The sequence below is a fragment of the Thermobia domestica genome, chromosome 16, assembly GCF_964235325.1.
Source record: "Thermobia domestica chromosome 16, izTheDome1.hap1.1, whole genome shotgun sequence".
Taxonomy (NCBI): domain Eukaryota; kingdom Metazoa; phylum Arthropoda; class Insecta; order Zygentoma; family Lepismatidae; genus Thermobia; species Thermobia domestica.
In genome coordinates this window covers 18987483-19007373 of record NC_137469.1, presented here as the reverse complement: position 1 = coordinate 19007373, position 19891 = coordinate 18987483, and the positions used below count along the sequence as shown (strand labels likewise).

The following is a 19891-nucleotide window of genomic DNA, read 5'->3' as shown; positions in this document are numbered from 1 at the left end:
TAAAACAAGAAAAGCATTTAAATTAGAAATTCAGATGCTGTAGGATAAAAAAAAAAAAAAAATGACTACGAGGGGTAATCAGAAAGTAAGGTTACAAAGCCTGCAGTGAAACATGTATAGTATATATTATTTCATACAACCAATACAGCCAACACAGTACATACATTAGGTTATTTTTCGACAAGTTTTCATATCAGTTGAGGCACTTATCTCATCGTGGAATGAATTTGAAAATTTCCTCCTTGTAAGAAAATCCTGTTTTTGCGTATTCATTCACGTCGTGACGATATGTTTCACTTCCTCGTCTGAAGCGAAGCGACATTTCCAATTCTGCCCACCAGATACCGTAACGTGACCCTCCTATTGTCCTGAATCAACTCCTCCACGCGAGCTGTGATCAAATCTGTTGATGCCTTGCTGGTTCGGGCACTGCGCTCCTCGTCGGTGACGTTTCCTCTACCGCAAACTTTCGAGCACCATCTGCCAGTGAAGTTCAGCTGCGGTTCCGTGTTTCGCTCACAGAAATCGAGTAATCGAGTGGACTTCTTCGCGAGACCAGTTTTCCCAATCGAGTCGCCATTTGCATTTTCCTACAACAAGCGCCGTAAGTGGCAGGTGACTGAAACTGTATACAGTTGCTAACTCCATGTATTAAAATTACCACACACTCCTCATTCCTCTATAACAGACGAAACTCCACAAGTATCGAGTGTCCCCGCGTATAGCGTAGTCGCTAACGCTCTTGCCTTTGGTGCGAGCGGTCCCGGGTTCGATTCCCGGTGGGGTCACTCGGTCGAAAAAGTATAACACGCTTTTTCAGACCAGCAACCCTGAATGAGGTTTTCCTGGGTTTTCCTCATTCACACCAGGCAAATGCCGGGGTGGTACCTAACTTATAGGTCCCAGGCCGCTTCCTTCCCTTTCCTCTGATAGTGTGCTCGCCGAGGGACGTCATCCCTCAAACGTGACGGGCAAAATGTACATAGGTGCCGAAAGACCAGAAATCTAAATCCTAAATCCAGAAGTATCGACCATGTAACCTTAGTTTTTGATCTTCCCTCGTAGATTTAAGTCTCATATAGCATCGGTTCTGAAATGGATGCTTAACTTAAATAAATAAACAAACAAGTTATACAAGGCACACTGAAGCAGAAAGTGGAGAAGAGAGAGAAGATGGGATGTGGAGGGGGGGGGGATATGAGGAGGACATTACACTTCACCGTGGTTCATTCTGAGATCAAATATAAGTAGTAAATTAAATTGATAAAAATGATAGATAAACCCTCGATCCTTCGCTTTTGAGTCCTAAAAAAATTAGTGTTAGTTTTCTCTCAATTCAAGCAAATTTGATAGACATTTAAAACTCAACTTTATTATTTGAAATTTTAAAATTGGATTTTTAAACAGCGTGTAAAATATTATGACTGCTGTTTGGCTGTAAAAAGGAACAAATTTGCTTCATTTTTTCTTTTCCATTTCAATTTGGTTTATTTATTTCAAATTACAAACGCAATTTAGCAGTATGTAATCAATTTCTGAAAGAAAATACAGTAATTTATGTTCAGTGCGATTATTTACGTTTGATTAAATAATGCTCGGCATCCCTCCGACTAATGATGAAAAATGTGCAGTGAATTATCATGAATGCATGCATGCTATTAAAATGAATGTGGTGATGATGATGTGTAAAGTTGATTTTATGGTCTTTTAGAAATGTCAAAAAAGAAAAATCGAAAATCTTTTGTCCGGTTTGATTACACTACCTCTAATATCATGCTGCCATTCTTTCTGGTGATTTGGAACTATGCGTTTAACAGTACTAATACGGCAAATTTCAGGTAATTATGGTTTAGTATGTATTCCAAAGTTTTGACATATGTATGTCAGTGCTATTGTGTGTACTGTGTAAGAGTACGCAAAGAGTACATTTCTTAATAAATAAAATTAGAATCACTTGTCTTTTCTTGGAATTACCTTTTTTTTTTTAAATGCTTTAGCTGAATTTCTGATGACCACGGTTATGTTTTTGTGAGCTTTTTGCTAAGAATGGATTAAGATTTTGGTAATTTTTAGATAAATAATGAGGACAATCTCTAAACTCTACAATAAATATATTTGCTTATTAGATGCTATAGGATTACATGTCGAAATTTCTTTCCTTTGTATCCAATTAATTGGTATTTACGTGAATAATTAAGTATCTCACGATCGTAGCATCTTTTCTACAAATCGGTTCTTCCCGTGCGAAGAACGGACATTTCAGCTAATAAAAATATAATTTGAACAAAGCAAACGGTATTATTACTAATCTGTGTTAGAGTTGCGGCAATATATCATTGCCTTCATCAGAGATAACGTGTCCGTGTGTCCGAAACTGTAACACGGATTAGTAATAGTAAACGTTTGCTACGGTCAGATTTTATTTTTATTTTTATGTCACCGACTGAAGAAGAAGGATAATTTTACCTTGCCATTCACCTTTTCCTCCTCCTTCTTCCATGACATCAAAATGTACTGTTACCAGGTCTCAAAGATTACAACCTGCTAATTTCCAACGTTTAACTTAGTAAACCTAACAAGAAAGCTCAGGAGATGATGGTGGCCATGATCACCGGAAATTCAGCGATTGCATTTAAAGCTTACATTATTTTGTTTCACTTGAATTCAAATGGTGAGTTATATTTTGTATAATATTTTCAATTTTATGTCAATCAGCGCTGTCTTTAATGCAGATAACAGTAAATATAAAAATTGTTCTTTTTCCCCCTCTCCTTAATTTATCTTGAACAGATGGCAGCTGCTTGTTGGTGGTTCTACTTCTCCAAAGTGGTCGATCTCCTTGATTCGGTAAGAGAGAACTTTATTTATTTCATATTTATTAACGCATTAGTATGTGCACAGTCGTCTTCGAGGCGGTTTAAGACATTCTATTTATTTTTTTTTTTAATTATATTTTAAATTACTTACGTAGTAATGTTTCCCAATAAGTTTTCCTTCCAGTATTTCGAATGTGATCGGACAGTCATCTCCAGGGTCACACAATGGCTTGAATCTTTTTTTACAACACGATCTTCACTTTTTTTTAATCTCAATAATAGTAATTTTAATAATATTACGTAATTTTTTTTCGATACTTATGGTCACCTGCCTTTCCCAGTTCGTTATATGTTGTTCTTATTCATTTTCTTTAGTATATATATATATATATATATATATATATATAATATAGGGTGATACAAATATGTACCACAATATTTTGCGAACAGATTCTTCACATCAAAATATTGACCTGTGGTCAAAAGTAGATAGTTTTGGAGTTAAAGGGTGCCGAAAACATGAAGTAAGTGAACTTTATAAGTTCATAGCTCCACTATTATTGGACCTATCGTAGCCGGGCCAAGACATCACTGAGGAACTGGTATGTGAACTATCCAAATATCCATGTTTTAAGAATGCTTCAGTACTTGTAGGGGAACGTGGGGCATAATGGGGAAGCTAAGATATTTGCCTTTCTAAATTGGTAACCAATATCTCAATTGCAGTAATTTTTCTGCGGTAGACACGTTGGACATTTATTGTGATATTTCAACCAGCAAATCCTTTCAAAAATATTGTTTTGGACCTTTTTGCTTAGCTTATTCCAAAAATGGCTCTTTTCCCCATTATGCCCCCTACGTGGGGCATAATGAAACATTGGATTTCAGTCAACCCCATTATGCCCCTACCCCATACTGCCCCGTACACTATTACATCTATAATATCCAGCTCTAATATAGACTTATCATAAAACAACAATATATGATTACTATTATACAACACAACTTGAATTTTATGAAATATTTATTAGACTCAATAATCAAATATAACAAAAGATGAGTACTCTTTTTTTTTTTTAAAAAAAATGTTGATAATTACTTCAAAAGGTACATTCTGAATTAGGCATTATTAAGAAAAAGAAAAAATGTGATCATTGGGAATTGTACTACAAAGATTATGCAGATAACATCGAATTATTGTCAGTTAAATCTTAATATTTCCTGACATCAAATCAACATAACCAAATTTTGAAAATTCAACATGAAAAACTTAAACAAAACTGCGCAAATGCAATCCCAGCATTAACAAGAAATGTTTCGAGCTGGATAGTAAACTACACAATCGATACTCTTACGGGGCATAATGGGGTAATGGGGCAATATGGGGTGATTGCAATACCGTTTTGCCCCACCCCGTTTTGCCCCAGATGAGTTGTAGTGTGAAATCAACGAGTATCTCTGTTATAACTTACAATCCGTAAACCTCAAAAACACACAACAAACACAGAAGAAATATTCTTTCAACATATCAATAGTTTAAAAGTGTGTAATAAATAACTTGCCTTACCTTGACAGAAGTAAAATCCCAATCGTTATATGCCATAGCACGAAAACAAAGAACTGACACACAGCACTGTTCCTTTTCAACTGATAAGAACGCTGCTCAAGCGCAACAGCCCTTTGTCCTTGAGAATCTTGTTTAGGTACTTATCGCTAGATTGCAGTTAATTACAGTTAAAAAAATACCGATACCCCGTTATGCCCCCCTACCCCGTTATGCCCCACGTTCCCCTACACCAATTTTTAGAGAGACAGGTGGAGAGTGATCAAGTACTCCCAAATAGCCTCTCTAAAAATGACTGTGCAAGTACCGGAGGTTCTGAAAGATGGATATGTGGATAGTTCATATATTAGTTCCTCAGTGATGTCTTTACCCGACTACAATCGGTCCTATAGTAGTGGAATTATGGACCTTTAAATTTTTTTTTTTTTTTTTTTTTTCACGTTTTCGGTACCCTATGACTCCGAAACTATCCACTTTCGAGCACAGGGCTATATGAACTTTTTTCTTATTTTAATATGAGGAATCTATTCACAGAATAATGTGACAATTTTTGTAACACCCTGTATATGTATGTGTGTCCTAGAAAATGCACTACGTATTTACTTGACTTTGTGTGTGTATGTGTGTGTATGTAATCAGCACGTAATCCCAATCTTCAGCAGGCAATTAATTTAAATCACAGAGTGCATATTACAGTAAAAAAGCGATATTATTGCTCTAAAATCATTGTTAACGGAACTAGATCGAAATAAAAAAGACAATCTGTACATAAATCTCTCTGTACATAATATTATTTGTGTGCTTTTTTCTTCTTTGATCGATTATTAACAGTTACGTTTGTTCATGCTTAATTTAATGATGATGATGACTAAACCATTTATGAATGCCGGACAATATTATGACTATAGGAATGAGTAACAGACATACGAAGAGCGTAACGCTGAATTTGATTGCGGTGTTGAAAACTGAAAAGTAGTTAAAAATTTTTATTATAATAGGACTCTTTCGGTAACCAATTAAACGTTCCACCACATTTCTTCGGATGTTTCTCAACGTGTAAGGTTCCAGAGTTACCCTGTTTTGGAGATAATCCATTTCATTTTTTCCCCACAAAATACATCGTAGATTTAAAATTTCTCTAAATGGGAAAGATTATGGGATTAAGGTCAAGAGACCATGGTGTGCATGTGCACTCCACGGTACCTCCCCCTTTTCCAGTCTAGCATCTGTGAATCACATTCACTCTAACCACCATATCTCAGAAAACAATACACTCATTCCTTCCAGACTTTTTAAAAGCCCTTTTGCATAGATTTTCTAGTATATTTTTGTTTTGAAAAAAATGGTTCCATTAGCGAATGACAGTAGAGTTAGATTTGAAGTTAAGTTACATACATTTTTTTAAAACTTTTAGTGCTTTTGTATAGTTAAAATAATGTTCATTTTATATAGAATTTTGTAGATACTTATGCATATTGTAGTGGAATAAAATTGGTTACTTAGAATTAAAAATTGATTTCGTTTAAAAAATTGTTCATTATACAATTATTATTATTTTTCGTAGGTGTTTTTTGTACTTAGAAAAAAGCTAAATCAGCTTACATTCCTACATTTGTATCACCATTCCACGATGATTTTTAATTGGTACGTTGGAACTTTGTACCTTCCTGGAGGACAAGGTAAGATCTGTGTACATTATATGTTTAGTTAGAACAAAGAAAGCTCAGTGCGGACTTGAACGAAAGTTGTGATAAAAAGTACTTGTAATATGACTTTCTTGAGAGTTACACGTATGAAATGTTTACAAAATATGGGATGTGTACAGAAACGCTCATACGGGACATACAGCGTGCGAGCGGGAAACGAATGAGAGGATGTTACAAATGGTGGGGGAGATAAGAACAATTCTAAATGTAACTAAAAAGAGGAACAGAAACTGGTTCGGACATTGGCTAAGAAGGAACTATCATGAGGAACATGCTAGAGGGTATTATGGTAGGAAAGAGAGAGATGAGGCGAAGGATACGAGAATTAATGGACGATATCAAAACAAAAAAATCGTACGTGAAGACGAAGAGGTTAGCAGAAGACCGTAGATCATGGAGGCTTCTCTGTTTCGGCACAAATGACCTGCCAATAATGGCAGAATACTGATTGATGATGATGACGAAAAAGAAGACCGGAAAGTAATAATAATAAAACAATTCTAGTTATGAAAGACAAACCTGCCAGTACGTCACGCGAAGTCCTAGTAATTAATAGTCACGCTGACAGATGTCGCTGCCTACCTAATGGCAACAGATGTCGCTAGCGTGCAGGCAGTTTGCATATCTAAAACTATTCTGGGATTTAATTTGCAACATAAAAGCTGCATTGTATCAAATTAATTATTTCTAAATAGAACAAGGACCTTAACGATGTTTAGTTTTGAGATTTAATATTTGTGCATTTCTACAGTAATATATTGTAACAATTTAATTGCAATGTTAACTGTGTTATTTACATTTAATTGTGTGAAAATCGAGAGTGATAATACGGAATATGAACTTGTTTTACTGTTTATTGTGAAGACCAGAGTCGTAACCATATTTGAATTTTATCATTGATATTTATGTGTATCCACACAACGGTTGGTGGGCAAATGGGCAAACTATAGGGCTAACATAAATGGTTCATTCATTTTGAGGAGGCTATAGTTTTAAAAGTACTACACGTACACACATGAAAAATACTTTAAAAGAACCACAAACTCACCAAGTCTATACACCCTCTACAAACATACAGTATGTGCCCCTTTGGTGACACGACACATTTCCAGACGATACCCAAGCTCATTCCATACATTTTGTAGCATAGTCGTGTCAATTTCTGCACTGATGCGTTCCTAGAGCTCGACTAAGGATTGAGGTAGTGGGGGTACGTAAACAAGGTTCTCAACGTACCCTCACAGAAAAAAGTCACAGGGCGTTAAATCAGGAGATCTGGGAGGCCAGATGCTTTTCCCTTTACACAAGCAACCAGTGTCCTTGAATTGCCAATACCACCGCAAAATGCTTTGTTTACTTGGCGGTTCTTTCCCACACTCTCTTCTGAAAGCACATTGTACAGCCATAGCAGACGAATATCTGGCATATTCAAGCACATAAAAACTTTTTTTCTTGCTTTCCCTCCATTTTCGACAGGTACTAACCTCGTACTGCCACACCCGATCGGAAAGATAATGGACTCGTGCTACCACACAGTACGAACTTAGTGAGTTGTTGGTTCTTTTCATATATTTTTCATATGTGTACGTGTAATATTTTTGAAAATATAGCATTTTCAAAATGAATTAATCATTTATGCTAACTCTGTATAAAAAGTAGCTTACTAGGACCAAAATCCATGTCCCTATGAAGTGGAATGCTTTATATTATTAGACAATGAAAGAAGTAGAATCAAGAATTTGAATGCCAAAGAAGAAAAGCATATACAGACATCATAAATCAATTGAAAAGACAAGGAGTTCCGAGATTGTCAAGAACAGTCAAAAGAGAGGGACAAAAAGCAATCCAGAAATAGAGGAATTTTTAGATACCGTGTGATAATTACTTTTGGCAACCATTTGGTTCCTTGACACAATAAAAAGTTTATAATGTTGATATTGAAGAAAGATTAGCATATTGTAAACATCTGCTTGTCGGTTTCTATTATAAAAATTGTGTCTAAACAGTATTTTACAGAAATATTACAATAATGTAAGCTCCCTAATACAAGGTAGAGAGAGGTGATCCAAGGCTCGAGCAGCCCTACTTGATCTCCACAGAGCTCAGAAGCAAGCTGGGTGGTGGAGTGGATCAGGAATCCCCAATACTCCGAAGCAAGCAGAGAGAGGGAAAAAATTACAGAGCTCCAAAGCAAGCTAGAGGCTTTGGGTTAGGTATCTCCTAGAGCTCCAAAGCAAGCTAGAGGCTTTGGGTTAGGTATCTCCTAGAGCTCCAAAGCAAGCTAGAGGCTTTGGGTTAGGTATCTCCTAGAGCTCCAAAGCAAGCTAGAGGCTTTGGGTTAGGTATCTCCTAGAGCTCCAAAGCAAGCTAGAGGCTTTGGGTTAGGTATCTCCTAGAGCTCCAAAGCAAGCTAGAGGCTTTGGGTTAGGTATCTCCTAGAGCTCCAAAGCAAGCTAGAGGCTTTGGGTTAGGTATCTCCTAGAGCTCCAAAGCAAGCTAGAGGCTTTGGGTTAGGTATCTCCTAGAGCTCCAAAGCAAGCTAGAGGCTTTGGGTTAGGTATCTCCTAGAGCTCCAAAGCAAGCTAGAGGAGGGGTTGACCTGTCAAGACTGGTTCGCTGTCCATGGAATCCTCTCGGTTATATATGCGCTCCAGGTGATGCGGTGGCGCTGCTGTTCCCTGGTCGTCATGTGATCCGTGGTGTCGCTGTTGTCTCCGTCATCTGTGGCTATAGTACTCCGTAGAAAGACGCACATGGTTTGTAAATAGAAGCACATGTTGGGTGTTTGTAAACACAGCCATACAGAATATTATAATATGCAAATGTGTGTATGTAAGATACCATACTCTGCTTAGTTTCCGTGATATTCCTAATCCTAATTCTCAGTATATCTCTCCCTCCACTCCCAAATTCCTATTTCGTATTATTCTTTCTGAGCCGAGCCATAGCGGAAAAAATCACCGTCTTATCACTGTTTGATTGCCTTAGTTCCCTTGCCTAGTTGTGTTAGGTAAATGGATTAGATTCTGCGATCATACACTAACAGTACACAAAACGAGTAAGACAAGAATTTCGTTGATGTAAACAGTAAACAGAATTTATTTTTAACAGTTTTGATGCGGTTTAAGGTGCAATAAGAGCTGTTCAATTAAACAGATAACCAAGAACCAAGAACATTGAATAGTGGCGTTAATTAAAAAAAGATCTCCTTTTACGTGATCAATATTTGTGATTTTTAATGAGTGTTTATTTCTTTTTTAATTACGATTTCTTAATGTCTGGTAATTTTTTTCATCTTACAAAGGGAATCAATGGTTAATTTGATAATTTATTCCATTTACGTGCGTTGTCATGCTTAAACTACATATTTACAAAGTGATTATGCTCATATATATCGGGTATTCTAAAAATGGCGCCCACTGACCACAGAGCACTTTTCTACAAGTGAAAATAAACCAAAATATGTATATATATATTTCTATTCCTTTCGGGTCCTTGTCTGGAGATGCGAATTGCGTTATGTGGCAGCGTCGCAGATAAAGAGCCATAGAGTAGAACTATCAATCCGTCAAATAATTACATCGATTCTTGCCAGGTGACAAAAGTCAATAAAAGTTGACACTAGCACTACTTATTATCTTATCAATCGATTTAACTGTTTGATGGATTTGTAGAGGAATGCTAATGGTTCTAAGTTAATCCTTTAACTGCTACAATGTATTAGCAAAAGCTATCCCTGGGGCCTTAAACTTTTCATTTTATTGTAACCGATTCTGCGTACTGCATATGTATAATCTCCGAAAACAAAAAAAGTGTGAGGCATCCATAACACACACTTCATGCCTCGTGGTGGTTAAAGGGTTAATATGCGATGTTACCACATAGTGAAATTTTCCATCATATAACATTTTCGATTTATTTTCACCTGTGACGCCAGTTTTACAACACCCGATATATACAGGGTGTTTCAAAACACCGACAACGTTTGGGAGGTGGTTCCTGACACCAAGATAAGACAAAAAGTATAGACCAACGTGGGTGCACAAATGTTTCTTTTCAGAGTTATAGGCTGCTGAAAACATGAAAAAATGAACTTGAAAGATCCACAGCTTCAACACTATGGAACCTACCCGTAGTCGGGTCATGACTTCACTTAGGAACTAGTATGTGCCCTATACAAATATTCATGTTTCAGAATCCTGCGGTACTTCCGCAATAATTTTTATAAAGGTAGTTGGTGAGTACTTCAAATTATATGGCCGTAGCCGAACTCCCTGTATAAAAATTGTTGCCTGAGTACCTTAGAATTCTGAAACGTGTATTTTTGGATAGCACAATAGTAGTTCCTAAGTGAAGTCTTGACCCGACTACGGGAGGTCTCATAGTTGTGGGGCTATGGACCATTAAAGTTCATTTTTTCATGTTTTCAGTGACCTGTAACTCCGAAAGGAAGCATCTATGCACTCTGGATGGTCTATATTTTTGTCTTATCTTGGTGTCAGGAATCACCTCCCAAACGTTGTCGGTGTTGTTTTGAAACACCCTGTATAGTATTACCGTATGTGTTTACAAGGTAAAGTGTTTTAAGGAATCAAGAAGGTTATTTTTGCAACCAGCAGTTCTAAGTGGGAAACTGCATTCTTCTTCTATGCAGTACTATTTACTATTTATATAATGCAAGATGGTATTATTCCGTTAGGAATTGTAAAACAAGTTTGTAATAGGAATTTCTAAGCCGTTGAGAAAGACAAGAGACCTTGTGGAAACTGTTTACCATTTTTGAATCAAGATGTATGAACAGTGTCTTTATTAAATATTTAATATTAATATGCATAAATTTATTTAATAAAATAAATTTTACAAAATAAATAATTAGGGAAAATGATACTTACCTAATCCGACGTGACGAACCAAAACAGTTTCAGTAAGCTCTGGTACCTTCTTCAGTTGGATCATGTAAAATGTCTCATGTAAGATATTATTTTCATTCCACCTACGGATCATAGACACTAACCTGCTTTGTGTCCAAAATGCAACTTGAGGATGTTTATTTCCATCCAAATCACCAACTACCGTAGCTGAAATTAATGTATCACACGTACCAGAGATGTGAGAAGCATTTTCCACGTAGATCTGCCAACTGAGGAAAGTTCGTTGAAATGCTTTTGGCTCTCAATAAAAAAACATATTACATTAGATAAGTATCCTTTCCGTTAGTTCAACATCATGCGAGAAATACGTAAACTCCATTCTGCTTCCATGTAGATCAGAAAGTTTTATTTAGTCTCACGATTCATGTATGTATGCATTTGTTTTGAAGGTTAAAAATACAGTAATATTGTGTACAGTTCATGAATGTACAGCCAAATTCTTCAGACAAAGGTTCTTTCCGTTTGGTTACGGAATATGGGTGGAATGTACACAGTTTCACCGAGTTTCAAGGCTGGAACGTACAGAAATTTACATTCTTTTTAATTTACTGAAAACTGTACTCAAAGTGTCCTTTCATTCGGAAATCATTTACAAAACTAATTTCAACAAATAGAAAGAACTTTTATCGCTGACTGTACAAAGACGAGTACGTTAGTCCTGTTGAAAATGTTGAAGATCTACAGTTAAAAGAAATTAAGTAGTTTTCCAACAACCAGAATGTCAGTGGTTAGAATATGTTTTAAAAGGTCAGGGAAATTGGTTTTACTTATTGTGGTGGTATTTATTGGTGATCAGTGATATCGGTAATTAATGTACTCCATCCTAATTACGTTTCCTTCTATGTTTTCAGCATTCTTCAGCGGTATGCTGAACTCCCTTGTACATGTTATAATGTACACTTATTACTTTTTGGCGGCTTTGGGACCACACATGAGAAAGTACTTGTGGTGGAAGCGGTACCTTACACAGATCCAGTTGGTAAGTGTATGTGTGTGTATATGTATGTAAACTTTTAAAAGACGGAGGAGACATGAAATCACATGGTAAATATTTTCCATCTTGGAAATTTTTGTCAATAATATGTGAATTAATTGTGCTACAATCGGCTAATGATGATATTTTTGTTACAAGAAATCTTGTAAAACATGGTTCCGTGTCAAATAGGTCTTAGACTCTCTAGTATTAAGAGTGTGTTTTAGGAAACACTAACACTACGAATATACACGGTATCTCAAAAGTCTCCTGACATAGGGTAACTCTTGTTCTTAACAGAGTTACAACAAAATGTAAGAGGGTAAACCGTCTCCAGTCATGATGTTTTCAATCTAAAGTGAAGGATTTTTTTTTTTTTTTTTTTAATAAATCGGAGGAGCTGTTTGGGCTGTACATTTTTTATGCACTCAATGTTAAATGAAAATAGGGCTGGTCATCGACACGTTAGCGTAAAAGACAGTAATTTCATTCACTAATCGTGTGGGTTCAGGTAAATGGCAACGTTGCATTTTCATTGAACATTGGGCAGATAAAAAGTTTACTGCCCAAACGGCTCGTCCGATTTAAAAAATTCCTTCACTTTAGATTGAAAACATCATATTTGGAGACGGTTTCTCTTCTTACATTTTGTTGTAACCCTAATAATAATAACAAAGTTACCCTATGCCAGGGGACTTTTGAGATACCCTGTATATCAAAGGTGTAATGGAGGATATACGGGAGTATGCGGTGTCGAGGGTCACTACGAAAGTTTTGAGATATGCATTGTTGTGGCACAGTATTTGAATTCCAACAATTGCGTTCGGTAGTGGTATCTAGAGCGAAAAAGCGAAGCAAGTTTCAACTCGCCTCGCTTATCGGTGTGGCCGTATCGCCTTCACTTGTTTGTTGATGTGAGCAGTATTCGGTTGTCTAGAATGGAGCTCGAAAGGGAACATTTTCGGGCAATGATCCTTTACGATTTCAAAAGGGGTTTGAACGAGACACAAAGCCTTGACCGTCTGCAGGGGGCATTTGGGGACCTTGCTCCTTCCCGTGCTACAATATTTCGGTGAATTCCGAAGAGACCGGACATCGCTTAAAGATGAAGAGAGAGCTGGACGTCCGGCAACAGCTGTGTCAGATGAAAACATTGCCTCTGTGGAACAAATGATTCGAGAAAATCCTCAAACAACTTTCAAGGACATTGAATCTACAGTGAACATTGGATCGCCAGCAGTAACAAAAATTCTTCATAATCATCATCGGCTCAGGAAGGTTTCATCTCGTTGGGTGCCTGACACTTTGACTGAACAGCAGAAGCGCATGCGTGTGGAATGTTGTAAAGAAATGCTTGCAAGATTTGATGGAGGTATTTCTCGACGCGTCTCTGACATTGTTACTGGTGATGAGACTTGGGTCTATCAATTTGACCCTGAAAATAAACGCCAGTCTATAGTTTGGATCTTTCCAGACGAAAATCCACCCACGAAAGTGAAGCGACCGCGAAGTATGGAGAAGAAGATGGTCGCAACTTTCTTCTCCAAATCTGGCCATGTTGCAACTGTTCCACTTGAAGAACAAAGGACTGTTACTGCTCAGTGGTACACTATTGTTTGCCTAACAAAAGTGTTCCAGAAGCTTCGGGAACGGCGTCCAGGAACTGGATTGCGTGAGATCCTGCTTTATCATGAAACGCGTCCGCACGCACGGCCAACATCACAATTCAGTTTTTAGAATCTACGGAGGTCAAACTTATGACTCATCCGCCGTATAGCCCTGCCTGGCTCCGTGTGATTATTTTCTGTTCCCCAGGATCAAAGATCGCATGCATGGGAAGAGATTTTGCAGCCCTGAAGAAACTGTAGTGGCTTACAAGAATGAACTTTCAAAACTTGAATAAAAAGACTGGCAACACTGCTTCCAAAAGTGGTTTTCGAGGATGCAAAAGTGTGTAGAGTAATGGTGAATACTTTGAGAAAATGTAAGTGTTAAATTGATTGTAAGTATGTAAGTTATTTCACATCTCAAAACTTTCGTAGTGACCCTCGTGTATATATATATGCTTTAATTCAGGGATGTAATGGAGGTATACGGGTGGGTATAAGCTATTTTTGAAAACGATTGGACGAATATCTACCAATATATAATTGGAACCTATGGAAAATAAATAATAAATACTAGCAAAGACATTTAAAAATCAATCAATATACCACCACACAACACGTTTTCATTTTTGCCACTTTGAAATATATTGAGAGAAACATGTTTCAGCGTTTCAAGTACAAATCTTCAAATTAAAGCAAGTTATGCCTAAAAACAAAACATTGCCTTTTTCTCTTTTTTAAATTCCAGAAGTAAGCTGAACGTACTTTACTACAAATAACAATGCTTGTATTTTTTCTATTTCACATGGGTAAAGAATGGTGTTGAAATAGGAAAATCAGTTTTTCAAAATTTCCATCACATTCTCACAATGCAGGAGGTAAGATTTTTACCATTGTAGCAGTGTTACAAAGTACAGTATGTTTCATAAACTATTCGCTTTTCTTATAAATATTCCGTTTATTTAGGCAGAAAAACCATACTCAGAGGTAAAAACAGAGATTATACGTGTTTTAAGAAGACTTGAATATAAATTGAAATTTAATTTTATTCTGCGTTAACTTAAGAATTTCTGGGAAAGGGTTTTAAACCCTCCATTCCCGTGGAAAGCCTTAATTTTGTTTGTTCCCTTATTTTATTATATTATATTATTTTATTTTTATTATAAGAAATTGAGACAAAAAGAACTACATATAAATGATCGAAAGAATGAATTATATACTGCTATTTTCTTCTATTTCCAATTGCTAAAGTTTATTCTTTACTTCTGTTTAAAGCGTCACATTACTGGAAATTATATAACAACAGCTGTCAACACTGCACGTTCAGATCTTTTGAATATCGGGAGACTGCAGTTCCTCCACTCTGCTGCCCCCGCTTCCCTTCTGTACAACACACGGAGTAGCCCATCATGCTCACATCCCTGCTATGAACATAGTGTGATGATGGAATGCATATAAGCAAGGGGAAAAGCAAGCGGAAAGTATGTTTAAAATTTAAAGAAAGCTTCTGGTGACTGTAGTGTTACAAGAAAGAAAAGAAAGTAACGGAGTGATAATACAATACTCTTAATATTATTAAATCTCTTAAGGATCAATAAACAACGCACAATATTTGGCGGTTCACGTGCTCTTGTGAACTACATAAACTGACGCCACTAAAGAATACCCTTATCAAACCTTTCATGAACTCATTAGTAAGACAACAGTACACAGTATGGTTAATAAAATATAACATAAAATTATTATTAATTCGTAACATTTAATTTTTGTTAATAGTATTTCGTTATGTTAATAATATATGTTAATAGTGTAACACGTAAGTATAATATTTCGGTAATCTTGTACATACAAGGTCGATGATATATGATTCCTAGCTTCCTTATATTCAACTTCAGCTATTCGAAAACATGGGAGTGGGCGCCACGGTGGCTTACTGGTAGAGCGTTCACCTGTGGTGCGCGAGGTCTCTGATTGGATCCCAGCTCGCGCCAAGTGGGCTTCGTTGTGGACAAATACCGTGTGCATTGCTTTTCTCGAAGTATTCCCGTGTCCTCCCATTTTCTTCATTCCACCATTGCATTCATTCTCATCATCACAGTCACTTTTAGCCCACACGGTATAACTGTGGAACGTAAAACAGAAAGATTGAGTCTTTTCTGTAATCATACATTATTGCGGCTGATTCACAACTATTTCTTTATGGAGCTTCGTCGAATCATCAAACAACACATCTACATGTAAATCTCAGTCTCACATTACAAATGTGAAATGTCTACATTTACTAAGTTTGCACAGGCTCATTTCTACCAAGCTTCACATAACAAGCATGTTGAAATATATATAACCTTTTTTTAGTGGCGCTATTCAGCCAGTTCGCTAGAAACGGTTGTTAAAATATTTCGAGTTCGCAGAACCGTTTGTCACAGCAAGTCATAAACTCTCTCTGTCTGTCACACACACAGGCAGCTGGAAGAGGCACCTTGTTGGACACATTTTTTCACAGTGAAAAACAAATGGCTTATTTAAAGAACATTGCTTTACTCTGTACATATCAGAAGATTAATAGCGGGGTGAGGAACGGTAAATTATATTTTATCTTTGTTTTTAGAAATTCTTATAGGGTTAAATATATAATCTCTCAGAACAAGGTATAAACGTTTATTCCTAATATATCAAGAATGAGAACTGGGGTTATATGAATGATGTAATAAGAGTTATTTGTATTTGGAACACATTATCGTCAATTACCGATCCATTGCTGGATGAAGGTCGGTCTTTACAATGCTTTTTGACAGCCATCTATCTTGGACAATTCGTTTTCAGTATATTCGCAGTGCTACCTAATTTCGTCACACCACCTTGTATTAGGATGCTGTACATGTCGCTATTTTGTCACTTGTGGTATCTAGTAAAAATTTTGGTTTTGTCTACCTTGTATGGTTTGTTTTGTAAGAAAATATCTATCTACTATCTCTCTCTCATATGTATACAGAACCGGTTGTTAAAAAGTTTTAATAGCACCACTGCCTTTCTTGTCCAAGCTACCCTAACAATATACAATCAATCAGTAGATCAGGTCGAACTGTTCAAAATAAGATGCTTGAGGGGAAATTCTGATGTGTAGTTTTGGAGAAAAGTGAAGTTTTAGGGCCGTAAAAAGTAGGTCGTTGTCATTAGTTTGTTATAATAATTGGTTGAAACTCTTTATTTATTTTACTGTTAAGTATCAGACTATGTCTGTTGTTAGTCTTCTTCTAGTGCTCGAGCTTAGGACTACAGAATTTAGAGGGCGGCAAAATTTTGGATTTTTTAAAAAAGGTTCACAAGAAAGTAATATTTAAAACTAGCAACCCGCAGAGTCCCGCGCAAGGCGAAAAAATATGTTAATGTGTTTAATTCGCTCTAATTACAGTATTTACTAATTAGCTAGCTTTATCTGATTATTTCTAAAATGTCATCCTCTCTCACCCCCACCGTAAGAGGTGAGAATTCACTTGAACATCATGTAAACTGATACCGTTAAACTCAGCGACCTCGAAAACTATGAATTCAACATTAATATCTGTCGTTTCGATTGCATATCTCGCCCCCTCCGTGGGAAGTGGAGTATAACCTTGAAGCTGAATTGTATTAAAACTGTCACTATTCATCTCAGCGACCTCAAAAACTATGAATTCAACTCTTAATATTGGTTTCAATTATTTTTAAAGTGTCCCCATGTTATTCTTATGGGGACTTTGCACCCCTATTTCTCAGCTCAGGTGTAGCCTAGATACCTGGAGCAGGTCATTTGGATCATTTCTCTGAGAGCTTTAAACATATTAAAATTTCATGTTTCTATCTACTATGGTTCTCGAGTTGAAAAGCGCTACAGACAGACAGACAGCTTATTGTATTATTAATATACAGTAGATGCTATTAAATCAGTACTGACGGTGAATAATGTAAAGTTTTTTTTTATCAGATACCACCAATAATTATTGGTCTCTCACAGTGACGTCCACCAATGGTTACCTACCATCGGGCAGAACACCACATATAATCATCATTGAAATAATTAGGCTATTTAAAATTACGTTATAACTTTTGTAACTTGTAATACCTAAATTCCTACTCAACAAGAGCTGGTATGTTTGGAAAATCACGACTTGTTTCCTTGTTTGAAACATAATTTTGTGTGTGTGTGTGGGAGGGGGGAACAAATTATTTAGAGCACAGGGCGCACAATACAGGGTTATTAAAAATAATTCATCGGGTTTTGTATGAATGTATTTCACAAAGTATTACATACAAAATAATGATTGATACATCATTTGAAAAAGCACATTTTCAAGTTTCTTACACATCATTACAAATGTTCTACATGCGCTCTCGTGTTAACACGACACACATCTATGCGGTAGTCAAACTCAGATGTTCGAGCATGTTCCTGACAATGTTCGCTAGCGCAACAGTGATGTGATCCTTGAGTTCAGCTAATGTTGTCGGCAAAGGTGGTACGTACACATTATCTTTCACATATCCCCACAGGAAAAGAAGTCACAAACTGCAAGGCACTCTTGGGGACCACCTTAAGAGTGCCAAATCATCCTGAGCACATCGCCCAAACTCTGTTTCTATTGATTATTCGCCATTTTGCAAACTTATCACCCTGCCACCTGGTGAGTCACAACGGAACCTGCAGTGACAAACAAAAATTTAAAGTATACTCTTTCGATTGGTTATTAGTACAAATAGGTGGGCATTAAATTATAAGACTTTGAAACCTGATGAATCATTTGTAATAACCCTGTATGTAAATACGGACCTGGTACTACTTATAAATCATGTTTTAAAAGAAAGAAAATAGTGCAAAATTTTTCTCAAGATTTATTTCGTTTTCATATGACTTCTTTGTTCCTAGGTCCAGTTCATTGCGATCGCAGCCCATTTGATTGTTGGAGTTTGGAATAAGTGTGACGCTCCACTATGGCTAATAGGATGGTCAATTATCTATGTGTTCTCGTTGTTCATATTGTTCACCAACTTCTACTTCCACGCGTACAAGAAACACGACGACAAGAAGAACTGTTGCCTCTCCGGCGGGAAGGAAGACGAGTACGGAAAGAAACCGTACTCGAGTAAATTTACCTTGTTGAATGACACAATGGCAGAATCGGCGAGTCTTGTGAAGAGTGGCATTCTAGTGGCTATCGAAACACGAGCAACCGAAGTCAACAAGTATATATGAAAAGCCTATTTTCACAGGTTGAAAATTGAGAGAAATAATAATAATAAAAAAATCTACTAGTATTGGTATGTTTAGGATGAATCACGTATTAAGCAGGTTGTATAAGTTTTGCGAAAACTGGCAGCTTGCACCAATCACAGATAATCATAAAAGCACAATTGCTAATGCAGCATTTTTTTGTGGAAAATATATATAAATATATATACAAAAATGGCACTCTAGAACTATTTTAAATAACAATTTTTTAATAATTATTCTTAATATAAAGAATGATTCTTCAAAAAATTTTGAAAATACCTTATTAAATCCTTAATCCAATAATTAAGAAATAATAATAATAATTACTCAAAAGTTAGAGCTATGATATTGTCACGGATTGGTAGAACAAACTATCACCCCAATTTTTGTGCAATTTAGCTTTCCTCATATAGGTAGTTCGAAAAAAAAAAAAAAAAAAAGTGATAGTTTGCGAGTTGGTTGATTTTTTTTTTTCTTGCAAAAATAAGGAGAGGCTCTTTTTATCTTTTGGTGTGGAGAAATAGGTAACGAAATATTCCTAAATTATGTAATTTTTGCTATTAATGCACATTGGCTAGCCTCATTTTTCCCTCCTCTTCCTTTGAAAGTTTGTTTCCATCCATTGAGTGTTAAAGATAAGAGTATTTGCGTACTGTATAATATGTCGTAATGTGAGTTTTGTAATTGATGAAATGTTAGAAAGCAGTCTTTCAGAGTGTTTTCTTATATTTACATTTACAAGATGATAAATAAAAGTGCTTTATGAAATAGTCGCTTTATTTATGTATTTATTTTTTAACTTTTAAGCGGATTTTTTAACGCCAGATGGCTCTGGGTTCTTTTTTTTTTTTTTTCAGCACGCAAGCTATTATACGAGATCCTACCCAAAACAGCATGGAGCCGATTCTCCTACAGTAGGAAAACTGTGTTAGATATGGAGTTGGTGGACGTGGCTGGTGGCCTTAGAATGGTCTGGATCCCCTGAGCACAGTGATGATGTCAGAAATCGGGCCCTGTTTCCGACCACCCAGAAATGGAGTCCTAAA

The 19891-nt window shown here is 36.4% G+C and overlaps 1 protein-coding gene across 3 annotated transcripts in view; it reads left to right on the top strand.

The window, feature by feature from the left end:
* Positions 1 to 19624, top strand: part of LOC145672941 (very long chain fatty acid elongase 4-like) — a 511227-nt gene extending 491603 nt beyond the window's left edge. For all 3 annotated transcript variants that reach the window (XM_081742171.1, XM_081742172.1, XM_081742173.1), the window contains 4 exons: positions 2791 to 2847; positions 5945 to 6059; positions 11869 to 11996; positions 18501 to 19624. In XM_081742171.1, coding sequence (XP_081598297.1) covers positions 2791 to 2847; positions 5945 to 6059; positions 11869 to 11996; positions 18501 to 18827 — 627 coding nt within the window. In that variant the 3' untranslated portion in view covers positions 18828 to 19624. The remainder of the gene's footprint in view (positions 1 to 2790; positions 2848 to 5944; positions 6060 to 11868; positions 11997 to 18500) is intronic.
* The last annotated feature ends 267 nt before the right edge of the window (positions 19625 to 19891 follow it).